The following is a 17,159-nucleotide window of genomic DNA, read 5'->3' on the forward strand; positions in this document are numbered from 1 at the left end:
TTCACCTGTCTGCTGGAGGCCCTGCCAGTCTCAGGCGGGCTTTTTCATCCATCTGATGCCTAGCTGGAAGTCAGGTGATCCAGGCTCTTGTTTTCTTTTGGAGGCAGCAGGCCAGGCTGAGGATGTGCATCTCACGGTGGTGTCAGAAGTGGGAAAAAGCAAGCAGCAACATGAAAGGTCTCTAAGGTCTTATCTCAGCAGTGCCCTGCCACTTCTGAGTTGCTCTGTTGGCCAAAGGAGGTTTTGTGATGAATCCCAAAGTCAAGAAGTGGACATAAATTCCTCCTGTGGAAGCTAAGTGGAAGGAAGGAGTATTTCTAAACAGCAATTCAACCCACCACACCCATGCAGACATCAAGAGGACACAATATTTTTCCACTGTGCCTAAATACAGCTTTTATATCCTTAGCTGCCAAAGGAACTGCTGGGAAACCTGCTAAATAGAAGGGACAGAAGAAAAAAGCTAATTATGACTTCTGGTTTTGTAAATTTTTAATATATTTTACAGAATATAGATGAATCTCCAATTCTACTTGTATGCAATGTAAAACATCATACTGTTACAGTTTGAGAATACTGTATTTAGTTATTCAGTTGAGGCTGAGTCAGTTTGAAAAATAAATACATATATGCTAAATATCAATGAAAACTGTCATTAGATTTAAACATATCAATAATTTAGTTATCAATTACCTCTATTTTGTTTTATAAAGAGAACATTTAAAATATTTAATAGTAGTTTCCTACTTTTCACTTTAAAAGATATATACACTTTCATAATTGTGAAACTAAAAATACATGAGAACATATATAAATGTTACAGTGCCAAACACCACCTGTACAGCCACTTCTAGCCCACTTATTTGAAACTATATTAATAAATACTAAAACAATATGTATTTATCAGTTATTCTGTTTATTTTTGATTAAACTTTTAAAATAATTTCAAATCTTTATATTAAATGGCTTTAACATTTTGTTAAAATATTATAGTTTATGTTTCTTTGATATAATTAGTTTCAACATTAAAAGGAAGTAAAATTTACCTACTTAAGAAATGTAATATTGCAAATTTATTTTTATAAAATAAATACTGCATGCACATATATAAAGTAAAATTTGATAGTTATAATTACAGATGACCCTTGAAGATGCAGGGGTTAGGGGCACTGACCTCCCCAGTAGTTGAAAATCTGTGTATAATTTATAGTTGGCCCTTTGTATCCATGGTTCCTTCCAATCTGAACATTCAACCATTGTGTAGTACTGTAGCAGGTACTACTGAAAAAACTCACATATAAGTGGTCCAATGCAATTCAAACTTGTACTGTGCAAGGGTCAACTGTTTAATATAGAGCCTTTTCATGGCAAACCAATGCAAAATGCTTAAAGTGGCCACAGTAAGAATGGCTTTGGGTAGAACAGGGATCTGACTTTTATCTGCAGATAAGTATTTACAACAAGTCGTCTCTCAGGCTGAGCACTTTCTTGAAAACAAACAAACAAACAAACAAACTGATCACACTGTGTTAACTTCCTAAAAAGGCTAACTTTAAAAGGCATGTAATTAAGTGGCATACATTTAAAAAGAAAACTGTCTTTCCACGAATTTTTCCAAGTAGAAAGCAATTTCAGCAATCCTCAGGCATACTTTACCATTGTTTTTAAAGGAACTTTGGAAAATAATGCGAAATGGACAGTTTTCGTGAATGTATGTTTCCAGAAATGAAGATGAAAACATACCTGTAAAGTTGCCTCTGGATCTCTTAACACAGCTGATTTACCTTTCTCTCTTGGGGAATATTCCTCTTGTTCCCTTTATCCTTAGCTATGATTTCTGTATGTTGGAAAGCCAAAAGCCTCAGGACTTTCTGCGGCCACTGGATTGACATGTCCCTTTGCATCCATTCCTCCAATACTCACCCAGAGCCTCTGGTTCATTTCCCACAGCCTTGCTGCTGGATGTCCCTTGCCCGCAATCATTGGTATATAGGAAATGAGCTTAAAATTCATTCTTAGTACCCAAGTTTAAGCCCTGTTTTTTGCTACTAAGCAGACACGTGTTTTTGGAGAAGTCAGTGAAGATCTCTGAGCCTCAGTTTTCAGTAAAGGATGTGAGGAGATTTCTTTAAATTATTTCCAATGCTGTGAATCAGTTTGCAAATTATAAAGAAAAAAATTAAATGCCATAATGATGATGGGGATTTCAGACCCAACTTAATATTTTATCTAAAACTCACAACACTAAATGTTTATAACTGCCTAGGGTAAAGGCATACTAACTGTTCCCAGGTAAGTGGTCATCTGGTATAACGTTATACCAGAGAAGAATTCACCTTGGAACAAACAGTATGCCTTTCAACTGAACAGTCCATTATTCCACTGAAATCTAAGGTGACGCAGCCAGCACTCAATAGATACACTGATATTGTTTGTGCTAGAGAAATGCCCAGTTTCCCACCATGCACCTAAAGACATGAATCTTTTCTTTAAAATCTTGATAATTTTCCCCCTTTTGCCTTTATGAGCACTTTCAAATTCTTAAAACACTCACCTGAAGACATCAACAGGAACACCTATGACCTTTTACAATGCAGCCAACCCACCTTAACAAAGAGAGTTCTAACCAATATCCACACAATGCCCATATATTTTCATCCTCGAGATTTTAAATTAAATGATTTATTTATATTTCTTAACATCCCAAGAGACAGAGAGGGAGAGAAAATGGTGAGCCCAGGAATTTAGATTCAAGTCTACATTCATTCAAACCAACACACTTCACCTAGGAGAATACACTGCAACAATTATTTCATGTCCTTTATACTCTACTATTATTTAAATATAAAATATAAACTCTCCAATTACTATAGATACTTGGGGAATGAAGGGAAAATTACCGAACATGTTAAGAAGAGATTGGACAAGGCAGATAATTCACAGACTATCTGTAACTGAAAACATTTTATGCAACTTTCATAGTTCCCATGTGGCAGGTTAAGCTCTGGCATAACCCTATCTAATGTGTTTTTATAAAGTATATATATATATAGAACAAAAAGCATCTCTAGTGATTGAATTCACAGAATTATAAAATATAAGGTAAAGGGAAAATCATCAGTATCTAAGATGTATATACCAGTGGAAATCTGAAAGAATAAGAACTTTAAAAGGCAGCAGTTATTAAAATTATTTGATGTACAATCAACAAGCCTTTGACTGTGTGGATCACAATAAACTGTGGAAAATTCTGAGAGAGATGGGAATACCAGACCACCTTATCTGCCTCTTGAGAAACCTGTATACAGGTCAGGAAGCAACAGTTAGAACTGGACATGGAACAACAGACTGGTTCCAAATAGGAAAAGGAGTACGTCAAGGCTGTATAGTGTCACCCTGCTTAATTAACTTCTATGCAGAGTACATCATGAGAAATGCTGGGCTGGAAGAAGCACAAGCTGGAATCAAGATTGCCAGGAGAAATATCAATAACCTCAGATATGCAGATGACACCACCCTTATTGCAGAAAGTGAAGAAGAACTAAAGAGCCTCTTGATGAAAGTGAAAGTGGAGATTGAAAAAATTGGCTTAAAGCTCAACATTCAGAAAACTAAGATCATGGCCTCTGGTCCCATCACTTCATGGCAAATAGATGGGGAAACAGTGTCAAGACTTTATTTTTGGGGGCTCCAAAATCACTGCAGATGGTGATTGCAGCCGTGAAATTAAAAGACATTTACTCCTTGGAAGAAAAGTTATGACCAACCTAGACAGCATATTAAAAAGCAGAGATATCACTTTGCCAACAAAGGTCCATCTAGTCAAGTCTATGGTCTTTCCAGTAGTCATGTATGGATGTGAGAGTTGGACTATAAAGAAGGCTTAGCACTGAAGAATTGATGCTTTTGAACTGTGGTGCTGGAGAAGTCTCTTGAGAGTCCCTTGGACTGCAAGGATATCCAACCAGTCCATCCTAAAGGAGATCAGTCCTGAGTGTTCATTGGAGGGCCTGATGTTGAAGCTGAAACTCCAATTCTTTGGGCCACCTGATGCAGAGAGCTGACTCATTTGAAAAGACCCTGATGCTGGGAAAGATTGAGGACAGGAGGAGAAGGGGACGACAGATGATGAGATGGTTGGATGGCATCACCGACACAATGGACATGGGTTTGGGTGGACTCCGGGAATTGGTGATGGACAGGCAGGGCTGGCATGCTGCGGTTCATGGGGTTGCAAAGAGTCGGACATGACTGAGTGACTGAACTGAACCAAACTGAACAACTACCAGTAGTTGGTACACCTTTCAGAAGACTAACTTGAGATGGACCAGTATTAATTTCATGACACTTTCCAATCTTCTTTTAAAGTTATTCAGAAAAATCAGAAGCCTTTTAAATTAATGTAAGTCAAAACTATATTTCATAAACCAAGGAAAACATACAATTTTAAAACATTAGAAAAGCAGAAGGTGAGTCTATCTCCTTTAGGAATCTAAGGTAATGTGAGGCTATTCGTGAAGATACTCAGATCATAGTTCACTGCTATCTCTTTTTTGTCAAGTTATGAAAAATCAGAATGCAATTCAAATAACCCACAGAGAAAGGATACTGTTAGAATTAAAAATAATCATTAATCTTAATTATTAGTCTCATTATACAGTGATTCACTAATTAACATAGAGATAATAGTTGACATTTTCTAAACTTTCATTCCTTGGAGAATTAGCTGACTACTCATTATTTCCATTTTACCCTTTCATGCCTTTGTGAGAAGATTCTTCATGTGAAGGCCATTATTTTCCACTTGTTTGTTCTTTTCCAATTTAGGGAATTTATATTTGGCACGCATAAAAGTGTTTTTAAGTTCACCTAAGCATCACATCCTACAAATTATAAAAGACAACTTCAACATTCTACCATATACAATTCGGAGGAAAGCACAAAAGAAATACTTAGGGGAATGTTTCTAAGAACACAGCAGGTAATTTCCTCCATGTTCTTTATGCTACCAGTAGTTGACCAATGAGTCCAGAATTTCTTTCTTTGATTAAGGCAGCAATAATGGTGGCGCCTTGCCTTAAACTTTCTCGTAGCTTCTGTTCCTCCTGAAAGAAAATAAAACAATATTTGTTCTAGAAATAAAGGATATCAACACATTACATTTAACAAGGAGCTACTTTTCTTTTTAAAAGGATATTTTTAAGGAAACTTCCCCCCAACTTTATAGAGATATAAATGTAAGTATAACACTGTATAAATTTAAGCTATATAATGTGAGGATGTGATCTACATATACATATGTGTGTATATATATATATATATATATAGCAAAATTATTACTCAAGTAAGGCTTGTCATCACATCTATCACTTGAAGGTGGGTAATAACATTTATGGGCTTTCCAGGTGGCTCAGTGGTAAAAAAAATTCATCTGCTAGTACAGGGGACAGGGGTTCCATCTGTAGGTCAGGAAGATCCCCTGGAGTAGGGAATGGCAACCCACTCCAGTATTCTTGTCTGGAAAACCTTATGGACAGAGGAGCCTGGTGGGCTACAGTCCATGGGATAACAGAATGTTGGACACAACTGAGGGACTGAGCATGCACACATAAACATTTCAGATCTACTCTCTCAGCAATCTTGAAGTATACAATACAGTACTGTTAACTATTCAGCCACGAGGCTGTCCATTAAATTCTCTGAACTTACTCATCTCCTAACTGGAAGTTCCTATCCTCTGACCAACTTCTCCCCCATTTCCTCCACTTCTCAGCCCCTAGCAGCCACCAATCATAGACTCAGCCCCTGACAACCACCAATCATGGACTCAGCCCCTGGCAACCACCAATCACAGATTTAGCCCCTGGCAACCACAAACTCAGCCTCTGAGTGAAGTCGCTCAGTCATGTCTGACTCTTTACCATCCCATGGACTGTAGACTCCCAGGCTCCTCCATCCATGGGATTTTCCAGGCAAGAATACTGGAGTGGGGTGCCAATGCCTTCTCCAGGAGATCTTCCCAATGCAGGGATTGAACCCAGGTCTCCCACATTGTAGGCAGACGCTTTATCGTCTGAGCCACCAGGGAAGTCAATTACTCTAAGACATGTCTATATTAGGTCAACAAATAAACATTAATATCAGGTATTTACTAGTTTATAAAAAACAGTTGGAATAAATAAAAATTTTTAAGGTTTTTTTCCCATTTTTTCCCTCAGTCTCAGGAGTTAGAGATGGTCTAGGTAAGTGTTCCTAAGAGTCCTGGTCTCAAGGCACAGGGAAAGAAAATCAAGTTCTAACAAAATGGCAGCAGGTTTAAACCAAATGGTGGCCAGACAAAGCAAAGTGGCCATCAAAAATCACAACACAGAACACAGAGTTGAAACACACATATATACTTGGTAGTCTTCATCAGACACTCCCTTAAATACAGGAATACAGTCTCTCAGAAAATCGCCCATAGAGACAGAACTTCAGATCCAAGTACTAACAGAGTAAATGAAAATATCTCAGGTCTTCAAACATTTCAAAGGGAGGAAAGGAAGCCAGCCTGAAAGGAGGAGGAGGAGGAGGGGCGAGAGGGGGACAAAAGGGGTGGCCTTACAGATATCTCCTGGCACCTGCAGATACCCAGGCATTATGGGACTTCACCCTGGGCCTCCAGAGAAGGGAGGACTGGAACTCAGCCCTACCAGAAAACAGACCAGAACTCAGTCGCTGGCAACCTCCAATCATAGACGCTCTGCTAGCATGAGTTTATGCAGTCACTCTGCACTGGCTTGCTGTTCTAAGGGCTCAGCACTGCTAGAAATCAGACTGCAGCCACTGGCAGGGACTTGGTGCCCCAGATAAAGGAGAAATGCTTTTATAAGCACTTTTGTTATAGAAAAAATACCTGCTGAAAGTACCAAGAAAAGCACTGATACAATTTCAAATGCTAATACTGTGAAACAAAAGGTTATTTTCCCTGAATCCAATATCTGACCAACTTTGGCTCTTCACTGAAGTGTGAGCATTTCTCTGATGATGCAATTCTTTTCATCTTTTTCTTAGTGTTCTTCGACAACAAACTGTTATAAACTGTGAGAACTGGTGTGGAGGGGGAAAAAATCTTGTTTCTTAAGTAAATTATCAGGCAGATTTGTGAAATGAGTTACCTCACACGTTGCTAAAATGTGGTTTTTGCCTTTGAAATCATATTCTTCCTTTGAAATTCATATTCTATGAAATTCTGGGTTTTTTAAAAAAATTATTTAAGCTTCCTGAATGTATGAAGGGATGATAATATGAAAGGAAAATGAAAGTGGAAACAGAGTTAATACCTTAAGGTCCTAGGGTGATGAGTTGAGCTATATCCAAATGGAGCGACCTAGTGACCAGTTTCCACACTTTGGCATTTCCATAATGCCTTATCCCAACATTCAATATATTGCTAGCACCCCCTGCTTCTACCTCTTTATCCATATATTCCACTCAAACTGCCACTCTCAGCATAATACCTTGGGCCCCAAATTACTAAAACAATCTTGTAGTCTCTCTAAAGTCTGTCCTCTTCTATCCTATTTCCTCCATAGCAATGAAAACACTGATTATAAATAATAAAAATCTGATCACATCATAATTCTGCCTAAAATCCTTTGAAGGCTATCTTTAAACTTCAGGATCAGTTATGAACTGGCAGGTCTTTTATCCTTCCAAGCCTCTTCTTACTATTCCCTTAAAATCACTCAGTTTTCCAAGCTATGTAGAACTGTTTAAGATTGCCCATACAAGCCATTTCCCAAGCTTTCATCCCTTTGCACTAACTAATCCCTTTGTCAGAAAAGCTGTCCCACTTGCATCCTAGCCTAGTTGACCCAACTAACTCTGAGGTTCAACTCAGGCATCAGTGACTCTTAAAATCTCTTTGACTGCTGTTCTCCAATTCAATTTGAGTGAGGTGAATATTTACTTAATTCTAATAGTCTTTCTAGCTGACCATCTATTCCACCAGATGATCAGTTTCTTTCACATTTTTAAAAGACCTTTTACTTTGTATTGGGGTATAGCCAATTAACAATGTGATAGTTTCAGGTGAACAGCAAAAGGACTCAGCCATACATATATATGAATCCAGTCTCCCCAAACTCCTCTCCCTTCCAGGCTGCCATATAACAAGAGCTGTTTCTTGACACAAAGAATATTTTATCTTTGAAGATGAAAACTCTAGTTCAATGCCTTACACACTGTAGCACTCCTTAAACTGTACCAAATTCAAAGCAAAGGGAGCTCTGACTCTGATGGACGTATATTCACCCTTTCTATTTGATTCATTTATTAACAATGACAAGTATTTGATTACTTTGTTTACTCCTATTTACATATTTACCCAGAAGTCTGGCAACTGTGCAAGGAAGAATGCTATCTTATCGAAGCCTTCCCACTACCACCATGCCTACACTAGCCCAGGCTTAGGTTCTCATCTTTGATGATGATAGTTAAGAGATTATCTCTGCTTCAGCTACTCTTTTCATCAGTTTCCCTGATTGTGTTCTAAGAGGTAGAGATGGGGAAGGTGAACTGGGGCTGAACAGTGGCTACTTTGCCTCTTGTGACTGAGTTTTAATGACATTTCAATAATGGATTTCAAATTCTGTATCAGTTTCAAGAATATGAAATCACACGAACAAATCATTTAAAAGCCAGATATGTTTGAGCTTAAAATGTGATTCACAGATAGGAGTAGATATCATTCATGACACACCATTCATAAATATAGAAATAAGTATTCTAAAACTGAAAAAACTAGAAAACACCTATAGACACATATTTGTCACTCTTAATGATCAATTAATTACAATGTTGCAGGGTATGATACACATCTATTTCTAAGTCTCATTAAATTGAGATATACAACAGATGATGATAATTAAGATTTTCCATTCAAAAATAAACACGAAAAGGTGATCTGCATAGTCTCTTTGAAACCAGTTTACACTTATAATGAAAGCAGCATAGTAACAAAGAAATGAAGGCAGAAAAAAAGTCTGTTTAAGATTCTGTTCAGTTCAGTTCAGTTGCTCAGTCGTGTCCGACTCATTGCGACCCCATAAATCGCAGCACGCCAGGCCTCCCTGTCCATCACCAACTCCCAGAGTTCACTCAGACTCACGTCCATCGAGTCAGTGATGCCATCCAGCCATCTCATCCTCTGTTGGCCCCTTCTCCTCCTGCCCCCAAACCCCTCCCAGCATCAGAGTCTTTTCCAACGAGTCAACTCTTCACATGAGGTGGCCAAAGTACTGGAGCTTCAGCTTTAGCATCATTCCTTCCACAGAAATCCCAGGGCTGATCTCCTTCAGAATGGACTGGCTGGATCTCCTTGCAGTCCAAGGGACTCTCAAGAGTCTTCTCCAACACCACAGTTCAAAAGCATCAATTCTTCAGTGCTCAGCCTTCTTCACAGTCCAACTCTCACATCCATACATGACCACAGGAAAAAACCATAGCCTTGACTAGACAGACTTTAGTCGGCAAAGTAATGTCTCTGCTTTTGAATATGCTATCTAGGATGGTTATAACTTTTCTTCCAAGGAGTTTAAGATTCTAGGGCTAGAAAATCACATTTCTCTATCTTGGAATAAATCTTCCATGCTCATTTTGATTGCTGCATAACTTACATATCTAACTAATAATGAATTTAAGTAAGAATGTTCTTTTAAAGATTCACAATTGTTTATAGGCATCATTTGCAATTGCAAAGATTAGAATTCAGTGAAAATAACCTATGGTAGTTCACTAAATATTTGTTTTTCCTCTCTGCCTGAGCTCAATCATTTCATCTTTGAAAAGCATGGAATTTTAAGAGCTAATTTACAGAAGATGGTGAGACAGACACATACTTAGAAAATTCTAGTAGGTACACAGATTAGATATACAAATAATTTATGGATTTCAAACTCATCTCAAAACTCCATTTCTCTATAGAAGTACTGATAACATAAGTAAAAAAAATGCAAATAAATCTTTAACATGCATTTTCTGCTGAAAATGGATTTGCAAAACAGTATTTTAACTCTTGATGGAGACAAAAGATGTGAGGGGCATTACAGGTAGGCATTTTATTATCATTCATCCATATTTACATATATGGTATAGGCATTCATTCCTGTGTTCCAAATATTACAGGATAAAATGTGTAATGTTAAAACTGCATGAGCAAGGTCAACATGAACACTGAAAAGTCATGCTGATGATATGTATTCCTGATTTTTTTTGAATACTTTTTTGATGTGGACCATTTTTTTTAAGTCTTTATTGAATCTGTTACAATATTCCTTCTGTTTTATGTTTTGGATTTCTGGCCACTAGGTATGTGAGATCTTAGCTCCCCAAGCAGGGATCAAACCCATACTCTCTGCATTGGAAGGTGAAGTCTTAACCACTGGACTGCCAGGAAAGTCCCTCTTGATACACTTTACAGAATCTTTTTGGTAAGGACTAAACCAAGTAAGACATGTAAATCACCGACATCTAACAAATATTCTATTATAACAGCTGCTAGAAATATTTTTATGAAGCCACAACAGTGTAGTTGATATCACCTACTCACTAATTCACCACACACAACCATTAAACCTGAAAAACTCTAGGTAAAAATGTTGTTTACAGATCTAAGACAGTAACCAACATATGTCCACCATCCTTGAAAGCAGAGACCATTGGCTAACATTCACCCCAGATGTCTTGTTAAGAGAATTTTTCAAAACTTATGAAGAAGAGAAATAGAGCCCAAGAGAATGACGGTCTCTCTGGATGTTAAAAACAGAGGTTACAATTTAAAATTGCCCAAGTGGCTCCTATTGGGCAAAAAATATCATGGTAAGGGGAGAGTTGCAAAGAATTCCTAAAATTCTGCTGAAAATTCCACTTGTTTGGCCAGTTCCTACTTGGTGCTTGCATAGGAAGAGATTCCATGGGGACTAAAAGAGAATAATTGCTGGCAAACTGGAGGGAGGAGCAGAGATTTCAGAAGCTGCTCTGTACTTAGGAGATTAGATGTGATTTAGGCTGGAACATGGAGACCTTGGTGAACATTCATGACCTTCAGCCGAGATATCTGACTGGCCATGCCTACAGCCCAGGAATAAGGACAAAACTGAACAAGAGCTGCCCGAACAAAGCTTTAACAACCTCCAGAATAGCAAGTTGATTTTCCAATAACACAACTGCTCGCCAGAGCAAATTTTATTCTTTGCAAGAAGCTAAAATAAGCCAGAACTACTTTTATAATGTATTATAACTAATGTATGACAGGCAGTAAAATATTACTTGACAAGTAAAGAAGTAGAACACAAAGCAGCAAAAAAAAAAAAAAAAAAAAGTTCAGTCGCTCAGTCCTCTTTGAGACCCCGTGAACTGCAGCATGCCAGGCCTCCCTGTCCATCACCAACTCCTAGAGTCTACCCAAACCCGTCCATAGAGTCGGTGATGCCATCCAGCCATCTCATCCTCTGTCGTCCCCTTCTCCTCCTGCCCACAATCTTTCTCAGCATCAGGGTCTTTTCAAATGAGTCAGCTCTTCACATCAGGTGGCCAAAGTATTTGAGCTTCAGCTTCATCATCAGTCCTTCCAATGAATATTCAGGGCTGATATCCTTTAGGACTGACTGCTTTGATCTCCTTGCTGTCCAAGGGACTCTCAAGAGACTAGACTGTAGGTAACATGGCTATAGCTGGGCATAAGAGAAATGAGGGGATTCAGAGCGTGGTAGGATCACAGAAGGCAGGAGTGGTTCCTCAAGGAGACAGAATAAAATGATGAGAGAAAGAGGAGGAAAATGTTGTAGAGTTCCAAGATGGAGAAGAAATATTTTGCGATAAGAAATGACTGATTCTTAGAGTGGCATATCAGTGTGATAAGCTAGAATTTACGTAGGTATGGTAAGAAAAGTGTGCACCCAACAAAAAATTAAGAAAAAAGTACCCAAATTAATCAGCAGTTTATTTACGATGTATAACTTTCGTTGTTCAGTTGCTAAATTGTATCTGACGCTTTTGTGACCCCCACGGACTTTTAGCCTGCCAAGCTCTTCTGTCCATGAGATTTCCCAGGCAAGAATAGGCTGCCATTTCCTTCCCCAGGGCATGGATCTTCTGGAACCAGGGACTGAACTCACATTTCCTGCATTAGATGCAGATTCTTTACCACCGACTCATCAGGGGACCTCTGTGTGTAACATTAGCAACATTCATTTCTAGGCTTCAGGTTTACCTTGATTTATACTCGGCAGTCAGAGAGAATAAACTGTGAACATCGCACATCAATGTTTATATAACACATAAAAAACAAAAGCATTAATTTTTAAAAATTAAACGAAAAATGGGAGGATATATAAAAAGATATGTTAAAGTCTATGGTATTTTCCAAGTAGCACTAGAGGTGAAGAATCCACCTGCCAGTGCAGGAGAGTAAGAGATGCAGGCTCCATTCCTGGGTCAGGAAGGTCCTCTAGAGGAGGAAATGGTCACCCACTGCAGTGTTCTTGCCTGGAGAATCCCATGGACAGAGGAGTCTGGCAGGCTATAGTCTATAGCGTTGCAACATTTCTGCTTAAGTCTAAATTATTGTCATAACAGGAATTACTTCTTTTACTTTATCACACTATTCACTTAACAACAATGTCACATTTTAGAAAAAATATAATAATTGCAAACACTATCATCTCGTAAAATAATAATGTAATATAACTTCTAGCTGGAAAATGCAACATTCACTTTTTTTTCTTGGTTAAAGCTATACTATAAACTAGAAACTGGTCATAAAGTAGCCAGGTTTCTTTGATTACTGGACAGAAAGATATCAAAATGTAAACAAGAGTTATTCTTGGATGACAGATTTATGGCTATTTTTATTTCATCTTTATATTTTGCTTTATTTTCAAAATTTTCAGAATAAACACGTTTTATTCTAGTAAGAAAAGTAAGCTTTGTAAAACTTACTTTCAAGACTATCTAAATTCAAGGAACTAAATTTGATTTGCTATATAAAACTGACAATTCATAATACTGTCTACATTTTTACCCCCACCAAAATACTCAAAATCTGTACAAAGAAAATGTTTTTGTCTGAATATTGCAATTTTCAATAAAAGATCACCAAAAGAATCATAGCAACAATTCACAAGGTTTTAGCTTTCTGCTGATTTAGAGGTTAAGAAAGATATAATGGAAGTCAAGCTAAAAGTAACAACCGAAATGTATGTACTTAATTTTATTCAGCAGGTTAGCAATTTCTCACTGACATCTTGAAAGAGTTTCTTACAGCTGGATTTTTTTAAATATCAGGAAAAATACCAAATAAAATATCAACATAAAATTGCTATTTGAAATTTTTTATATCCTCAAACTGAATTATTTAGCATTAGAATTCACCATGGGTTGTGACTAGAAACTTGTCATATTTAACTATTTCGTTATCACTTTGTACCTTCAGAATTAGGATAAAATATGTTATTTTAAAAACATTTTTATTTTATAGTGAAGTATAATTGATGTATAATCCATAATATATATATTTTTAAGACCTTATACAACTTAATAGAAAACAAAACAAACAACCCAGTTAAAAAATGGATACAGGCTCTGAACAGACATTTCTCTGAAGAAATACACTGTGTTTATTCTTTTTTTTAGTTTAATTTTTATTTTTACTTTATTTTGCTTTACAATACTGTATTGGTTTTGTCATCCATTGACATGAATCAGCCACGGGTGTACATGAGTTCCCCATCCTGAAGCCCCCCCTCCCACCTCCCACCCCATATCATCTCTCTGGATCATCCCCATGCACCAGCCCCAAGCATCCTGTATCCTGTATCGAACATAGACTGGCGATTCATTTCTTACATGATAGTATACATGTTTCAGTGCCATTCTCCCAAATCATCCCACCCTCTCCCACAGAGTCCAAAAGTCCGCTTTACACATCTGTGTCTCTTTTGCTGTCTTGCATACAGGGTACTCATTACCATCTTTCTAAGTTCCATATATATGTGTTAGTATACTATATTGGTGTTTTTCTTTCTGGCTTACTTCACTCTGTATAATCGGCTCCAGTTTCATCCACCTCATTAGAACTGATTCACATGTATTCTTTTTAATGTCCATTGTGTATATGTACCACAGCTTTCTTATCCATTCATCTGCTGATGGACATCTAGGTTGTTTCCATGTCCTGGCTATTATACACTGTGTTTAGATGAAAGATTCATGAAAGTTCTGATTACTTTTATCTTTTAAAAATATAATTCTCTTTGGATTCTGTGGGAGAGGGAGAGGGTGGGATGATTTGGAAGAATGGCATTGAAACACGTATACTATCATGTAAGAAATGAATCGCCAGTCTATGTTCTATACGGGATACAGGATGCTTGGGGCTGGTGCATGGGGATGATCCAGAGAGATGATATGGGGTGGGAGGTGGGAGGGGGGGTTTAGGATTGGGAACTAATGTACACCCGTGGCTGATTCATGTCAACGGATGGCAAAACCAATACAGTATTGTAAAGCAAAATAAAGTAAAACTAAAAATTAAAAAAAAAATCCGGTAAGCAAAAATAACTATATTTAAAATAAAACATAAAAATAATGTAAAAAAAGAAATAAAAATAAAAATATAATTCTCAATTTACTCTAGAGTAATTAAGTCTTATCAATACAACCCTGTACTTGGAGGGTTTTTTTGTACGTACTGTATCTTTTTTTTCATTTTTTGGTTGATGGATAGGTTTCCTTCCCATGATTATATCTTTTATTTTCAGTAGTGTAAAATTTTTTTCAATGCAAAAATTCTCATGGGACTTTTTTTGGGGTTGCAACTTAAGAGTTTTATTTGGTAAACAAAGGATAGTACACCCTCAAGGTGTAAGAGCGGGCCAACCCTGAAGAAGAGGCCTATATAGGTCTTCTGCCCACTTTTAAATTATGTTGTTTTTTATATTGACTTCAATGAACTGTTTACATATTTTGGATATCAATCCCTTATTGATTATGCGATTTGCATATATTTTCTCCCATTCGGTAGGCTGTCTTTTTGTTTTGTCAAAAGGTTTCCTTTATTCTGCAAAATCTTTTAAGTTAAATTAGGCCCCATTTGTCTTTGTTTTTTTAAAAATTAATTAATTAATTTAATTGGAGGTTAATTACTTCACAATATTGTAGTGGTTACGCCATACGTTGACATGAATTGGCCACGGGTATCCATGTGTCCTCCACCCTGAACCCCCCCCACCTCCCTCCCCACCCCATCCCTCGGGGTTGTCCCAGTATACTGGCTCTGAGTGCCCTATTTCATGCATTGAACTTGGACTGGCGCTCTATTTCACATATGGTAATACACATGTTTCAATGCTATTCTCTCAATCATCCCACCCTCGCCTTCTCCTACAGAGTCCAAAAGGCTGTTCTTTATATCTGTGTCTCTTTTGCAGTCTCACATATAGGGTCATCGTTACCATCTTTCTAAATTCCATATATATGCATTAATATACTATATTGGTGTTTTTCTTTCTGACTTACTTCGCTCTGTATAATAGGCCCCAGTTTCATCCACCTCATTAGAACTGACTCAAATGCATTCCTTTTAATAGCTGAGTAATATTCCACTGTGTAAATGTACCACAGCTTTCTTATCCATCCATCTGCCAATGGACATCTAGGTTGATTCCATGTGCTAGTTATTGTAAACACTGCTGCGATGAACGCTGGGGTACACGTGTCTCTCATGGGACTTTGAAATCTTTGGCAAGGTCTCTGAAAATCAAGGGAAAGAGGATTTCTTTGTTGTCACAGAAGACTGGGGATGAAGGGGGTACCTCATCATTCACAGCAGGTTTTCTTTTCCCCTGCTCTGAGACCTGGGTTCTATCCCTGGGTTGGGAAGATCCCCTGGCGGAAGGCATGGCAACCCACTCCAGAATTCTTGCCTGGAGAATCTCATGGAGAGAGGAGCCTGGCGGGCTACAGTCCATGGGGTCGCAAAGAGTCAGACATGACCGAGTGACTAAGCACAGCACAGCATCACCATCCACTGCACAATTTAGACAGGCAAAGTCTGCCAGTCCAGAAGCAAGTGATGGAGAAGTAACACACTGCAAGTGTACACGTGGTCGATTTTCTGAAATGCCATATCCTCAAAGTTCCTTACTGATCAACTATCTCTTTCAGTTTTCTCAAAGGACAACTTTCAGCAAAACTATACCCACTGTGCAAAGTGAAAGTGTTAGTGGCTCAGTCACATCTGACTCTTTGCAACCCCAGGACTATAGCCTACCAGTGTCCTCTGTCCGTGGAATTCTCCAGGCAAGAATACTGGAGTGGGTAGTCATTCTCTTCTCCAGAGGACCTTCTGGACCCAGAGATCGAACCCAGGTCTCCTGCATTGCAGGCAGATTCTTTACTGTTAGAGACGATAGGGAAGCCATACCCAGTGTGGCTAAACTTAAAGTACTTTTTAAAGGTATATTTCTAAACATTAAACCCTATTACCCTATCACACAGACAATCACTCCTTGAATAAAGAAGTATAAACAAATTTATGGTATGCTGTTAGAATCAAATTTATGTGACTTTTGTAGGATAGTGTCTCAAAGAATGGCAGGAAAAGCTATGACATCACTGTTCTCCAAATCTTTATAGACAACTTAAAAGAAAATCTTTTAGAGATTTTCATCTTCCATGAATATCATTCCTAAAGAATACAATGTACCTTGTTAAAAGAAAATTTATAATTTAAAAAATATATATATAAATATAGGCTTTAAATTTCTCAAGAAATTATCCTTAAGGAAGGGTAAACATTACATTTTCTCAGCAAATTTTATACCAAAAACTTAATTCAATTTCCATGAATTACAAAACTGCCCTGAGAATCAAGTGGCTTATATTTTGATATTAATATCTTTCTGCCATCCACCCCTGTTTTGGTGAACTCATGTAAAAATTATCTAAATGCTACAAAATTTCAACATTCTAAACAAATAAAATCTGTATATATGTCTGCATATGTATCCATCCATACCACATAAAATATACAAAAATCAAAACTGTATACTTTAGAAATATTTAAAGTTGTGTCACATGTATAAGATAATTAAAATCATATCCAAATAATCAGAGGC

At 37.5% G+C, this 17,159-nt stretch overlaps 1 protein-coding gene across 1 annotated transcript in view; it reads right to left on the reverse strand.

The window, feature by feature from the left end:
• Positions 1 to 474: 474 nt before the first annotated feature.
• CRPPA (CDP-L-ribitol pyrophosphorylase A) overlaps positions 475 to 17,159 on the reverse strand; it is a 396,240-nt gene continuing 379,555 nt past the window's right edge. Inside the window, 1 exon segment of the mRNA XM_027968498.3 lies at positions 475 to 5,105. Coding sequence (XP_027824299.2) covers positions 5,001 to 5,105 — 105 coding nt within the window. The 3' untranslated portion in view covers positions 475 to 5,000.

This window comes from Ovis aries, chromosome 4 (genome assembly GCF_016772045.2).
Source record: "Ovis aries strain OAR_USU_Benz2616 breed Rambouillet chromosome 4, ARS-UI_Ramb_v3.0, whole genome shotgun sequence".
Taxonomy (NCBI): Eukaryota; Metazoa; Chordata; class Mammalia; order Artiodactyla; family Bovidae; genus Ovis; species Ovis aries.